Source organism: Bubalus kerabau, chromosome 6 (assembly GCF_029407905.1).
Source record: "Bubalus kerabau isolate K-KA32 ecotype Philippines breed swamp buffalo chromosome 6, PCC_UOA_SB_1v2, whole genome shotgun sequence".
Lineage (NCBI taxonomy): Eukaryota > Metazoa > Chordata > Mammalia > Artiodactyla > Bovidae > Bubalus > Bubalus kerabau.
The window spans coordinates 102,436,140-102,449,104 of NC_073629.1; the positions used below are offsets into that span (position 1 = coordinate 102,436,140).

Sequence of the window (12,965 nt, forward strand, 5' to 3'; positions counted from 1 at the left end):
TCATTTTGGACTTTGGCTGCTACGTGAAGGCCCCGCTGGAAACAGCATTTGTAAAAATTAAATCCCTCTTATTAGGAGCTTGGCAGACCCATGTGCACGCGCCTTCCCTGCCCCCGCCCGCGCCCCTGGAGGAAGTGCTGGCTGAGGCCATGCCACGGCAGCAATTGGTTAGCACGCCTTATCTGGGAATAGTAGACCGTGGGGCATGCCACTGGCGGCCGCAGCAGAGACGCCAATTCATCTCGCCCTGGCTCTGACAAGCTAGACTGCCCTTCCTGAAAGGCATTCGTCAGGCGGGACCGGGCTGCCGCCTTGCCTGGCACCCCTGCTTCCCCACTGTGGGCCCCGGCTTGCCCTGGACCAGCCAGGCCCTCCTGGGCTCTGCTGCCCCCTCACTTTCCAGTCTGCAGAAGATCTTGGGGAGTCATCATTATAATAATAATCTAATCACGGTGACGCGTTGGGGCAGGCGCCTAATGTTATCTAAAGTGGTCTTCCCGCTTAGCGGCGATAAGGCTCAGGATGACGCGCAGATAACGCCAAGCTGCCCTGTCCCCGAGCCGCACGCAGAGCAGAGGGGCTCTGCAGCCCTGCCGCCCGCCCGCTGCTTTAAGCCGGGAAGCGGCAGCACCTGCTAATGCAAGTGTTTAATATTTGATGGGCTGGGATAAAGCAGGATCACCTTCGAATTGAATTGAGTGTCAGCCGAGAATCTATTACTGAAATTCGGGTGTGATTTGACAGCAAAGTAGACGGTGTTATTCTTCACTAGTTACCGCAATCTTCTCCCTGACATCACTTAAATATTTTTTTCTTTGCTTGAGTAAACACACATTATCCTTCTTTTTTCCCCCTTCCTTCCCTTTTTCCTTTTTAGAGGGGGGGAAAAAAAAAGAAAGAAAACCCATCCAGCTCGCCTTCTCCAGGCTGATAGAGTAGATTGTTATTTCTTTATTTGTCCTATTAAATGGAATTTCTGATCGTTTAATCCGGCCTTTGTAAGTGATTTTAAAGTACTTGAAAGGCGGCCCGCCACTGCTCTCTGGCTCACTGCGCTCCAGCCGCGGCCCTGACCATGCTCAGCAGTTCCCGCAGCTGTGCACCGCCCACCAGCTGCTCTGCCTGCTGCCTGCATCCCAGCTCTGCCCCGACTCCGAGCCAGCGTCCTCTCCCCTGTCCTTGAGCCTCGCGCTCAACCCCCGATTTGTGGGTACAGCTGTGGCCTGGGGAAGCGTGGGAGGGTGGGCTGGGAAATTGGGTGGTGGCTGGTACCTCTGTGGTCAAGCAAAGTGGCTCTGGAGGGAGCTGAGGTTGAGGTGCACTCTCTCCTGGCCTCTCAGGGCCCACAGGGCTGACACTTGATTCCTGCAGCTGGGAGGGAATCAAGATCCCCAAGATCTTCCTGCAGCCCTCTGCTCAGCCCGTTGGTCCTGGCATAGCTTGCGTGTTCAACCTCCTGTGCTCTGCTTCCGACCCCGTGCTGGGCACTCTTCCGCTGGGAGGCAGTCTGTGGTGGGATGGGGACTTCCCTGGCCCAGTAGTGGACGGGAGCTCTGTGGTGCCTGCCTGCCCATGGCTAACAGTCACCTTAGTTCCACCAGTGGACTTACCATCCAACTTCTGGGAACTTACCCAAACATCATTTGCAATGATCCCTGTCTTAACCACCCTGTCACCTTCTTGCCAATGGGAGAAGGACAGCCTGGTGCTGGGGATTTCTTGGGAGAAGACATGGGTACTGTCTGAAGGGTCAGCTAGCTATGCAAGCACACTGATAGAAGCCTGGGACTTGCTGGCAGGCTGAATAGGAATTAAATCCCTGTTGGGCCACTTAATAGCATTCTGACCCTTGTAAGTCTCTTCTTTCTGGGCCTCAGTTTCCTCATCTGTGATACCTGGTTGTCATGCCTGTATGGGATGTGAGAGGAAGTGCTCTCCCTGCTTGATGTGTGCCCCCCCACCGTGGAGGAGGTGGGTGGTGGCCTGGGGACAGAGGGGGGCAATGGAGTGCTGGGGGCTGAACAGATCGATGCCCCCAGCGCTTGCTTCCCCAACCCCAGGAAAACAATTAAGTACAGATCGATGGGTGGCCGCTTTGAATATGCATAAGTGAGCACTTGACCTTCAGCAAGATCTGCTTCCCACCACACACACACACAAACACACATTCTTCGTGTGCTCCCCTCACAGCTGCTTGAGTCGGCCAGGTGACCTTACTCCTCTTCAGTTGAGGCCTATATGGCCCTCAGCTCCACAGTCTGGCCTACCTCCAGGTCAAAAGCGCCTTGACCACAGGCATTTGGCTGGCCCCCTCGTCTCTTGCTTCAGTTTTCCTGTCTTTGGAGTTAAGTCTGGATATATTGATCTCCAATATATCTCCAGTATATCTCCCTCCCACCACCAGTCTTTGTGACCAGTAATACCCAACAGAGGGCCAGAGACTCTGGATGGGGGGCTGGGGGGTTGCATGATGGAAGGGGATGCCTGGTGGGAGGAGGAGTCTTAAGAAGGAGGATCTTAAAAAATGGGAGCTCTAGAGAGGAGCTTGGTGAGGGGCACCCCATGAGGGCTGGGGACCTCTGATGGGGAGACACCCAGGAGAGAGGGAGCTCTGAAGGTGGAAAGGGTTTTCTGGAGGGACTCTGGTGGAAAGGGGACCCAGCAAGTAGGGAGGACTCTCATGAAGTAGCATGATGAGAATAAGCCCTTGCTAGGAAGACATGGGGGGCTGAGGGTGTTGGTGAGTGATGGGGTTGGGTCAGGGCCTCTGGTAACCACTCTTGCCTCCTGTCTTCCAGGCTTACAGCTTCGCCATGGGCTGCTGGCCCAAGAATGGACTTCTAGACATGAACAAGGGCCTCAGCCTGCAACACATAGGCCGGCCCCACAGCGGCATTGGTCAGTCCCTCCACACAATCCCCTGGCAGCTTGGTCAGTCCCCTGCCCACACCCCCCAGTCCCCTGGCACACAGAGGGGTTCTGGGGCTCATTTAGTGCTCCAGCAGGGTGCTCTCTGTAGCTGGGGGGAGCGGGGAAGGAGGGGTGGAGTGAGGGGAGAGTGGAACCTGACCGCTGGAAAGGTTCTCTCAAAACAACTTTCAGGAGGAGGCTGGGGTCTGGGCTTTGGGTGGATCACAGGTGGCCTTGGATTCAGACCAAGGGATCCCACCCTGGGTTGCATCTCTGGTGGGTGATGTCCTCAGAGGGGTGGGCACATGTCAGCTTACCCACCCCCTGTGGAGCTGGAGAAGGCTGTTTAATATTGTTTCAAGTCTGTGGCCACTAAACTGGGCGATCAATGGGAGTTAAGGAGATGAATTATTTAAACCTCACCAGCTTTTAATTAGTCGGGGTCCTTCTGACCGATGGCTCCGTCCACAGGGTATTGAACTCCCCCGTAGGAGCAGCAGCCTCCATTGAGTGGTGCCTGGGCTGGGAGGGGCCACTTGGGGTACCAGATGGGGGTGCCTCCTCAGGGGGATTGCTCCGTGGGAGGGGGCTGGTTCTAGCACTGGAGGCTCTGCTGGCTTCTTATATATCATTGTGGATGTGTGTCTGTGAGGGAGTGAATGGCACCTTAAGCTGCATGTCTCTGTGTGTGTGTCTGGGAGTTTGTATGTGTCCCTGTAATGTGTCTTTTTGAGGGATGTGTGTATGGGTAAAGGTGTTCTGTGTACACCTTCCTGAGGGCACCTGTCTGTGGAAGCAACCATCAGCCTGTGTGTATATCCATCAGAAAATGTGTTTGTTCATTTCAGTGCATCTTATTTGGTGTGTGTGTCTGCACACGTGTGCATGCAAATATTTTCAAGCAGGGTACTTGACAGGCATAGACTTTGTTCCAAGCGGGGAGGAGCAGGGGTGTTCCCGGGTGATGTTACACATTAGCAGAGCCTGCGTACCTTTGTGGAGGTGTGACAGGGAAGGGGACCGGCAAGATACACTGAAAGGTGTCCAGTCTCCTGCTGCAGACTGGCCTCTCATCCTTTCCGCAGGCACTGCAGGTGTCTGCTAGGGCTGGGCGTGCTGAGCGGATGGTCCTGTCCTCAGGGAGCTCCTGGGAGGAGGCAGAGACTGAACTGGGCAGTCTCCACCCAGGGTGCTCAGGGTCGGGATAGAAACACCTGGGCTGCCCCAAGGACGGTTTCCCTGCCCTCAGTTGCCAAGGGCTTCTTCTTCATTTACATTTCATTACTTGAGGATGCCCCCATATCATTTTTATTGGCCCTCAAGGTTCTCTTGGGGTCCTGGGGGAAAGAGGAAGTGGCCATCAGGCCTGGGGAATTGGGAGTCCCCCACAACTGCTGTTCCCTCCCATAGGAGCTGTTTTATACAGCCTAGAGGAGACCCCAAACCTATCATGCTGATGGGCCTTCGGAGTCAGCAGGAAGTTTCCTAGAGAAGATGAGACTTGAGTCAGGGGATCCCTGAAGGATGAATAGGAGTTTGCTAGGCAGACAGTTGGGGGAAGGGTTTCAACTTTGGGGAGGCCGTCTGTATACCAAAGTGCAAGGGCAGGAGGAAGCCTGTTGTGATGAGAGGACAATTTTGGACATCTGCAAGTAGTTTCCTGTGACTGGAGTGGAACATTTAGGTTAGGGAATGAAATGGCTAGAAGATAAATGGGGAAATAAGGCAGCCTTGAATGCCAGGTCAGAGAATGTGGCTTTTTGTGAGGTTTTAAGGAGACAGGAAGTCCGTGAGTGAGATAAAGACAGGATCAGAGCTCTGGTCCAGAATCAGTGAGGCAGTCGGGCGCTACACACACTGGTTCTAAGTAGGTGCTCGACAGACACTCTGGTGGATGGACGGACGGCGAGCGAGTGATGAGTCAGGGCCAGGGTGCTGGGGAAGGGAGGGGCCAGAGAACCTGGGCCCAGGGAAAGAGGAGCAGCCTGAAACGGAGGGGCTGGCAGGACTGGGGTAATTCACCCCACACAGTCTTGAGCGGGGTGCTCTGCTTCTGCGTATCTGTCCTGGGGCTGTCTCTGAGAGGAAGGGGTGCTTTGTTCCCATCTTTGCTGCCTCCTGGGACTCAGTGATGTTCTTGTCTGTTCACCCATGTTGGCTCTAGGTGGGGACCCTTGAAGTATTCCCTCCTTCTTCAGAGAAGAAGGTGTTTCCCTCTGGATGGGCCCCAGGGGACCACCCGAGGCTCTGGCTGATGGCAGCGAAGTCAGGGCTTTGGAGCTAGCAGCAGTTCAGGCCCTGTGACCTTAGACCAGAGGCAGTGCCACCTGCCTCCCTGGGCTGTTGGGAATGGCTGGCGCAGTCTGGGTGCACAGTGGGTGCTCCAAGACCTGCCTCCTCTGTTGCTCTGCCCAGGGCATGGGGGGCTCCTGGCATTTGATCCTTGTACTCGTGAATGAAGGGGGCTACCCTACCAGCTGCTGGCTGGCTCTGAGGAGTGGGTGAGGGTGCTTGGAAGGAAGGGAGGATGCAGGGCATTAATTGGGCTGGGAGAGGCGGGGAGGGGAGGTGCAGATTTTGAGCGGTGAGGTTAATGGCCCTCGCACCAAAGAGACAGCTTTAATGAGCTTCAGCTGGCGGTGCCCTGAGTTACTGTGCGTGCTAAAAGGGTCGCACTGTAAGAGTTTGATGTGGACTGTTTCCCAGCCCTGGGGTCAGGGGTTAGCTCCTGTCACTGGCCACTCAGGCTGGTCCTCAGTGACATGGTGCTAATTAACTGTGTGAGGAGCTGCCAGCCCCAAGTGGGGAGTGGTATGTATCTTGCTGGGGGGTGAGGCAGCCTTGGTGACTCTGGGTAAGGACTCTGCAGGTCCCATAGCTTAGCCCTCTCCAGGGGCTGCTGGCTTCTCCGGCAATGCCTTGGGTTGGGGGGAGTGGCAGGGTGTGCTGAGCTCCGATGACCCTGGCCCCTGGAGGAATCTCCTGAGTCTCCTTTTAAGGTATGGGTGGCAGGGGAGGGCTGTGGGGCTTACCTGGCGGGGACTCCTGCTGGGCACTGGGGTGGTGGAGGTGCTGACAGAGTAAGGGAGCAGGTATGCTGGAGGTTTGGCCGGCCAGGCAGGACAGAGACCTTGGCTGTGGAAGGGAGGGGCCCGCTGGGATAGATGTGCATGGCTGGGCTGTTTGAGGGGGAGCCGTGGGGTGTTTGGGTAGAATGACCTGGTCAGAGCTGGTTCCAGTCAGTGCCATCTGAGAGTCTGTGTAGAAAGGACTAGCAGTGAGAAATCACGAAAGGGGAGGCCACAGGGCAATCAGTGGAGGGGGCAATGGGGAGGGTAGGTGAGGGATGCATGCAGTAAGGTATGTGGGAGGTGGTGGTTAATTCAGGGCCAGCCAGCTGGCCATGGGCATGGGGAAGGAGGTGGTGAACGGCTACCTTGCACCTGCTGTGTCTCAGGAGCTGTGGTAGGTGCTAAACCTGCATTGGTCCTGCCCCACTGAGCTCCGTCACCAGGATGGGGAGAGGGCTTGGCCCTGGGGACTGCAGTAGGGGGAGCATCGGGGATGGAACGCCTACCAGAGAGGGGACTCAGTGGCTGTCAGTGTGGCCTCGTGGTCAGGGAGAGACACTTCTTCCTGGGGGAGTGGATTCAGCCTCGGGACCCTGGGGAGCAGGGTGGCATGGAGGAGGTTGCAGGTGAGGGGGACTACACATTTGCAGAACTGCTGACTGGCTGTGTCAGTGGGTTCCGCTAGCGTTCTTGACTTGGGCAGCCTCCATGGGGGACTGCTGAGTGGGCCTTCTTTCATATCAGCAAGTGGTCAGCACAGCACATTCACATTATTTGGGGCGCTTTGTATTAACTCATTTAGGTTTCATACAGTCTGATGAAGGCAGCCATTGTCATCCCCGTTTTACAGATTGGGGGCCTGAGGCTCAGTTGAGTAACTTACTTGCAGTCACACAGGCAGTCAGACAAAGGAGCGAGGATTCACTCTCAGGACCATCTGAGCACAAAGTCTGCATCCTTACCACCGTGCTGAATTAGGAGCACTTTTTTGGTGTTGGGCTTTGTGCCGCCAGCAGAGACAGTGAGGAAAAAAACAAGCTTACATTTGGCGTTTCTCTCAGTGTCACATAAAACCCACAGGTCTTGGCAAAGCTTCGGTAGCAGCAGGTGAGGAAGAAAGGGGAAGGGGGCGTGGCCACCCTGGCACAGTCGCCCTGGGAGCCAGGGCCCCGCCCCTTGGTTTCCAGCCTCCTCCTAAACCGACAGCCCTACACAGTGATTTCTGTTTGCCTTCCATCCAGGAGATCCTACGCATCTTCTAAGGGCCACCCCTCTGGGGGTCTTGCCTAGCCCTCCCAGTGTGAGCGCACAGAATACATCCCTAGGCCCCAGTTAGAGGTAATGATCAGGCCCTACATACTTGACCTCCCTAAGGGCACGGCCTGGGCCTCCTTCCCTTGTTTCTTGTTGGAAATCCACACAGGAAACCTCAGTAAAATCTCCCCTGTTGTTGGGACATGGAGGCCCTGCAGACTGCCGGCGTCACAGGTGGGGCGAACAATCGAAACCTTCCCTGGTGCCCAGCTGGGTGGTCCTGCCCTGGCTGCTTAGCTCCTCTGCCCAGGAACCAGGGATTCCACAGGCTCCAGGTGAGATGGGATGGCAAGTCACCGGGTGAGCCCTCTCAGGAGCTTGCTGCCCAGCACAGTTTGGCAAGAGAGCTGGGCTGGCAGGTGGCTGGGTGGGGCCCGGCCCTGGGGGGCAGTGCCAGCCTGTAGGCTCCCCTGATGGAGTGGGGTGTCTATCAGAGTCCAGTCAGAGCGCATTAGCTCTGTGACACAGATCTCATTAGCGCCCGTGAGAGATGTCACTGCAGGAGAATCGTCGGTTCGGGGAGATGCTTGTACCAAAAGGAAGAAAGGACAGTGACAGCCTTTTCTCTGCCGCCTCCGCCGCCAAGCTCCCTGGGCCGCCCGCCCTCCTCCTCGTGGGGGGGTGGGGGTGCTGGCTAATGAGCTCGTCTGCAGTACAGCTCTGCCTTCCCCTCCTTGAAGTTCCCCGGTCCCTCTGAAGACCTCAGGCCGGGGATTAGCACACACCAAACGCCAGCACCCGCCTCCACCTTGCCCAGCAGGGAGTTCCTTCTGATCACCCTGCTCCTGCTACCCTGGGCGAGGGCAAGAGGTGGGACAGGGACAGAGCCATTGGTGGAGGGGTCACTCCTGGAAGGCTCCAGCCCCTTTTCCTCCCTTGACAGAGTGACCATGTCCACTTCTCTACAGTGGGCTCTTCCTTCCCAGAGTTCCCATCTTCTCCCCCCCTCCCCACCCCATGACATCTCCTACATCTCAGAACGTGGGGACTCTGGCCAAGGGCCCAGCAGGGAGGATGTAGATCTGACCTGGGACTTGCTGGCTGAGCTGGAGGGCTTCAGAATCAGTCAGAGCCCAGTCTGGGCTTCTTCGGATGACCTGAGCATGGTGAAGTGTTGAGGTGAGGCCTCTGCGACCTGATAGACCTGTTCCTGGCCATCCTGGAGAGGCAGAGGGGTGTGTCGCCCCCCACTCCTGGCTTTGGCCATCCTCAGGGCAGGGAGGCTGGGAGGGGAGAAGTCAGCACAGCTCCCTTATGAGGAGTGGGGAGAGACAGCTGGAGTGTGTGTTTCCCCAGCACTACCACCCCACTTCCCCCTCTCCCCTGACCCCATCCATTTCTTTCTAGAGTGTCCCAGAGAAAATGATGAGCCAGGGGTGGTGGCTGACCACGAGAAGTCTCTAGGCATCCACAGGGCCTCCACTGGGCTGCCTGCATAGTGCTCGGGGCTGTTCACACCTTCCTCCCTGGACGGGCGCACTCGGAGCCCAGGAACATCTGAGGAACTGGCCCTTGCCAGTTACAAGAGATGGAGAAATGGATGGATGGATGAATAGAGTGGCGGATAGGTGGAGGAGGTTCTGGTGTCTGTCTGTGTGTGTTGTGTGTGTATGATGCACTGGGAAGTACAATCTTTGTTTCCCTACCTCCCTAGCCCCAGGCCCGGCTTGGCCTCCCCTTGTCTCTCTCTCTATCTCCTGTCAAACCATCGCAGACGTAAATGACAAAGAAATCAGAAAGACAGATCAATGCCGGCCAAATTAGCACTTGCAGATAGACTGTGCGGGGATGTCAGCGCCCTGACCCCTGGTGATCTTGCAGCCTCCGCTGCTGATATTATGCAAATTGCATCCATCTGGCAGGACCTGCGTGCTGGCTGCTCCTACTCAGAGGAGTAATGGGCTGGGGTGGGCGGGAGTGTCGGAGCAAGAGTCGTGGAGTGAGCGTGTACATGTGTGAGCATGTGCTTGAGTGTGTGCGAGGGCGTGCGGTGCCCACCAAACACTGGGCGGTGATGGAGTGATTGACAGGGCAGATAAGGGGCTGCATTGGATTCCTTTGGGCTGGGGGATTAGGAGCAGCCACAGATGGGAGATAACCGGACTTCATTTCAGTTTATTTTTCTCCTTATCCCCTCTCCCCACCTTCACTCCCCGAAAAACACAATCTCTGTAGTTTGCGTTTCCATCAATATTTGCAAATCATTACCACTGGTTTAAGGTGAGAGACAATGTCAAGGCCCAGGCCAGTCCAGCCCTTCCCCCAGTCCCGTACAGGTCTGGTACCTTGAGAATGAGTACCTGGAGTGACCCAGAGAGCCTGCATTCCCGTGGTGTTCCTAGCACCCCCTCCTCCCAAGCGTACAGTACTCAAGGGATGATCTCTCTCTCATGGACCAGCCCTACTAACCTGCCTCATCTGACCTCAATGCCACCTGACAATCCTTAAGCTGGGCCCCTGCCCTCCCACCTGACAGTGCTGTGTGACATCCCTGCCCCCAAACTGTGGCTCCAGCATCAGAGCTCCTGCCCCTGGGATCAGCTGGGTCCCCTGGGAGCTGCTCTTTTTTCTCCAGGGCTCTGAACCCTTCCTTACAGCTCTTTCTGTCCCTGACATTTTTGACCCAGCTGGGCAAAGTGAGGCCTGTGGAGAAGGGAGTTTGTCCTGCTCCGAGTCCACCGTCCCCACCTGTATCCTGTCATAAGGTTTGCTGGTGCCACAGCTGTAGTAGAGGACTCTCCACTGTTACCTCAGTGAGCCCTCAAGCCCTGTGAGGTTGGGGCTGTCACCTATATCGTATTTAAGGCAGCTGAGGAAGGCTGTCACACACCCAGGGCAGCAGAGCAAGGAGGTGGGAGAGCTGGGGTTCAAACACACGTCTCTCTAGGGTCAGAGCTCTTCACCACCCAGCTCCCCTGCCTCCCTGCCGTGCCACCAGCCCCAGACGCTCACACAGGGCCGTGCCTGGATCTGCTTAAGGGAACCATCCATGCACAGTAGGCCGACAAAGTCCTTCAGCTCCTGGCCTCTGAACGCAGACCCTGGCCCACAGCAGACCCCCTGCCAGGCTGAACCAGCCCCAAGGGGACGGGATTCAAACACAGCTCACCCTCAGGAGCTATGTGTCTGAGACAGTTGGGCTGTAACAAGAAGGGCACACAGAGGACAGAATGCACACAGCGGCTGAGCCAGCCCAGGGACGGGTCACAGCACGTGGCCTCCGGGGCCCCGCCGCTCAGGGAGAGGTGCTGAGCCGCTCAGGCCAGCCAGCTGTGGCCGAGGGTACAGGTGTCCCAGGAGCCCCTCCAAAACTGGGTCCCCGCTGTACCCTCCCACCAGGCAGGGTTGGGAGCTGGGAGTGCTGGGGACATGTCCGGGGACACGTGTGCAAGGGGAGCTTGTCCTAATGAGGAGAACATGGCTGCTAGTTAGGCAAGGGGCGGGCGGGGAGCCGCAGAGCTGATTGAAGGCAGGGGCAGGGGTCAGACAATTAGGCCCAGATCCGGCCGTTTGATGTGAGTTCTGAGGCCTCAAAGCCTCCCTTCAGCCCGCTCCCTCCACTCCCTCCTCTCCCTCCTCTTTCCTTTCTTCTTCTGCCCAAAGGCAGGAAGGATGGAAACGCTTACTCTCACTGTTACTATTATTAAACTCTGCGGCAAGCCAGCCAGACCCCAGGACTCTTGCCCACAGGGGGCACCCCAGGACCCTCAGGAGGCTCCTTGGGCCCTGGGGGGTGCAAATCTGGCCAGAAGCCAAGGCCAGCTGGTGGACTGGGACGAGCTGAGCCCCAGGGCAGGGTCACCCGCCGCCTCTCTTGCTTCTGGCTGACTGAAAAAGGTCGCCCAGTGGGGAATTTGGTCCTGGGGCCCACTTAGACCATCACCTCCTGCAGCCTCCTGGTTCTTTCCTGTACTGCCCTGGGGGCTTGGGGGTCAGGGCATGGATCATCCATCTTCATACTGCATCACAGAAACCATCATCTGTAGCCCCACACCTTGCCCCAAAGATGAAGATGCACAGAGTCACGTGGCTCCACAGTGCTGTCATACTCAAACAGCAAAGACCCCACCCTCATATGGCCACACGTACCATCACAGGGTCCCGTCACCCACAGGGTCCTGTGCAAAAGCCCTGAGTGTGGCGGCAGGGCCCTGGGAACTAAGCCCCTCTCCCGGGGTGGCTGGGAATAGCCTGACCTTGTGTCTGGGGTGGGTGGGTATCGGGCCCTTCCAGTCCCCCATCCTAGGTAATAAGCCTTGAGAGCTGGTACTGACCAGAGAGCGGGAGGAAGCCGGACTGAGTGGGGGGAGAGGGAGGTGGGAGCAGAGATAAATGTTAGCTCATTTCTTCCGTAATTAGTTACTCCCTCATCCCCGCGTTGTAATTGTGAACAAGCTGTAATGTTTAATTAGTCTGTAAATGAAACCCCAATTTCATAATGGCCTGGCTGACAGGGCTAAGTGAGCAGGGGGGTAGGCGGAGGGGAGGTAATAGGGAGGGCCTGCGGCGGGGGGGTGGGGGTGCGGGCTCGCGGTCTCACCTCCTCTTCTCAGCCCCAGCCTGGCTCTGGTTGGGGAGGCTCTGAGACTGATGGCATCCTTGCCGTCCCGCCTGTAACATCCTCTCCTCAGGCCTTTCTTATCAGCAAGAGAGGGAATTCGGAAGGGTTCCTGACGTCCTTCTCCCTCCCTCCCTTCCCTTCTATTCTCTGGTTGGCATAGCACAGTCACAGCCCAACCTAGAAGCCTCTGGTTGGAGAAACGGACAGTGGGGGGCGGGGGGCCCCAGACCCAGTGACCCCAACAAAGATGATGCCTCCTCCCTCGGTCCAACCTTCCCCCTCCCCAAGTCATCCTTCTAAGAGACCCTCGCTTGCTGGCACCTGGACCTCAGGATATGGCCCAAGACCTCAAGGAGCCAGTGATTGACATAGATAGGCTCCGCCCCCTCCAGAGCGGCGGCTAAAGGGAATCAGCCTCCGCTCACGGCTGACACCCCAGGCCAGACGCAGCTCTCGGTAGGTATCTCCGCAGACTGCGATGAACCGGAGCTGCCGCAGGGGGGAGCCACCGGCCCCACCGCGGACTCATCGGTCTCTCCTGTCTCCCCCACAACATCCTCATCGTCTGCACGCGCCCCCGCCCTGCCTGCTGCAGCCATAAATCTCAATTTACGAGGGCGGCTCTGGTGGGGGAGGGAGGCAGCGCTGCTAATGACGGCTCCTCAGCCGGATTTTTCATGTTGCACAGTCATAAATTTTTAAGAACAGCATGGGCAGCACGTTAGCGAGTTATCGAGGCTGCCTCCATGCTGGCTGCCTAGCTCCAAGAAAACAGAGACTGAGCGGGATAGAGGAGGCGTTTGGGTCAGGGGTGAGGCTGGGTCAAGCAGGCAGGCTAGCCTGAGCCTTCTCACAGCGTGGGTAATGCTGCCAGAGCAGCCCCTAGTTAGGACAGGCACATGGGGTGGGATCAGGCATACGGGCACCCAGGCCCTGGCGTTGGGAGCTGCTGATGGATGCCACTGCTCCATGACTTGACACCGTGATGTACGGAGAGCCTGGAGACATATGGATTTTCAAAGTGGCCACTTTGAATAGAATTAAAGCCCCCAACCATGTGCACTGTGAGGTCTTTGCCCTGGCAGAGCTACATTTGGTTCATAAACAAG

General features: G+C 57.0%; 1 protein-coding gene across 7 annotated transcripts in view; it reads left to right on the top strand.

Annotated features, from left to right (window-relative positions):
* Positions 1-12,965, top strand: part of ERI3 (ERI1 exoribonuclease family member 3) — a 130,730-nt gene that overhangs the window by 103,591 nt on the left and 14,174 nt on the right. For 4 of the 7 annotated variants that reach the window (XM_055586093.1, XM_055586091.1, XM_055586094.1 and 1 more), the window contains one exon: positions 2,799-2,931. The exons of 1 other annotated variant lie outside the window; for it this stretch is intronic. In XM_055586093.1, the coding sequence (XP_055442068.1) occupies positions 2,799-2,931 (133 nt within the window). The remainder of the gene's footprint in view (positions 1-2,798; positions 2,932-12,965) is intronic. 2 more of the 7 variants (XM_055586095.1, XM_055586096.1) reach the window with 1 other exon arrangement.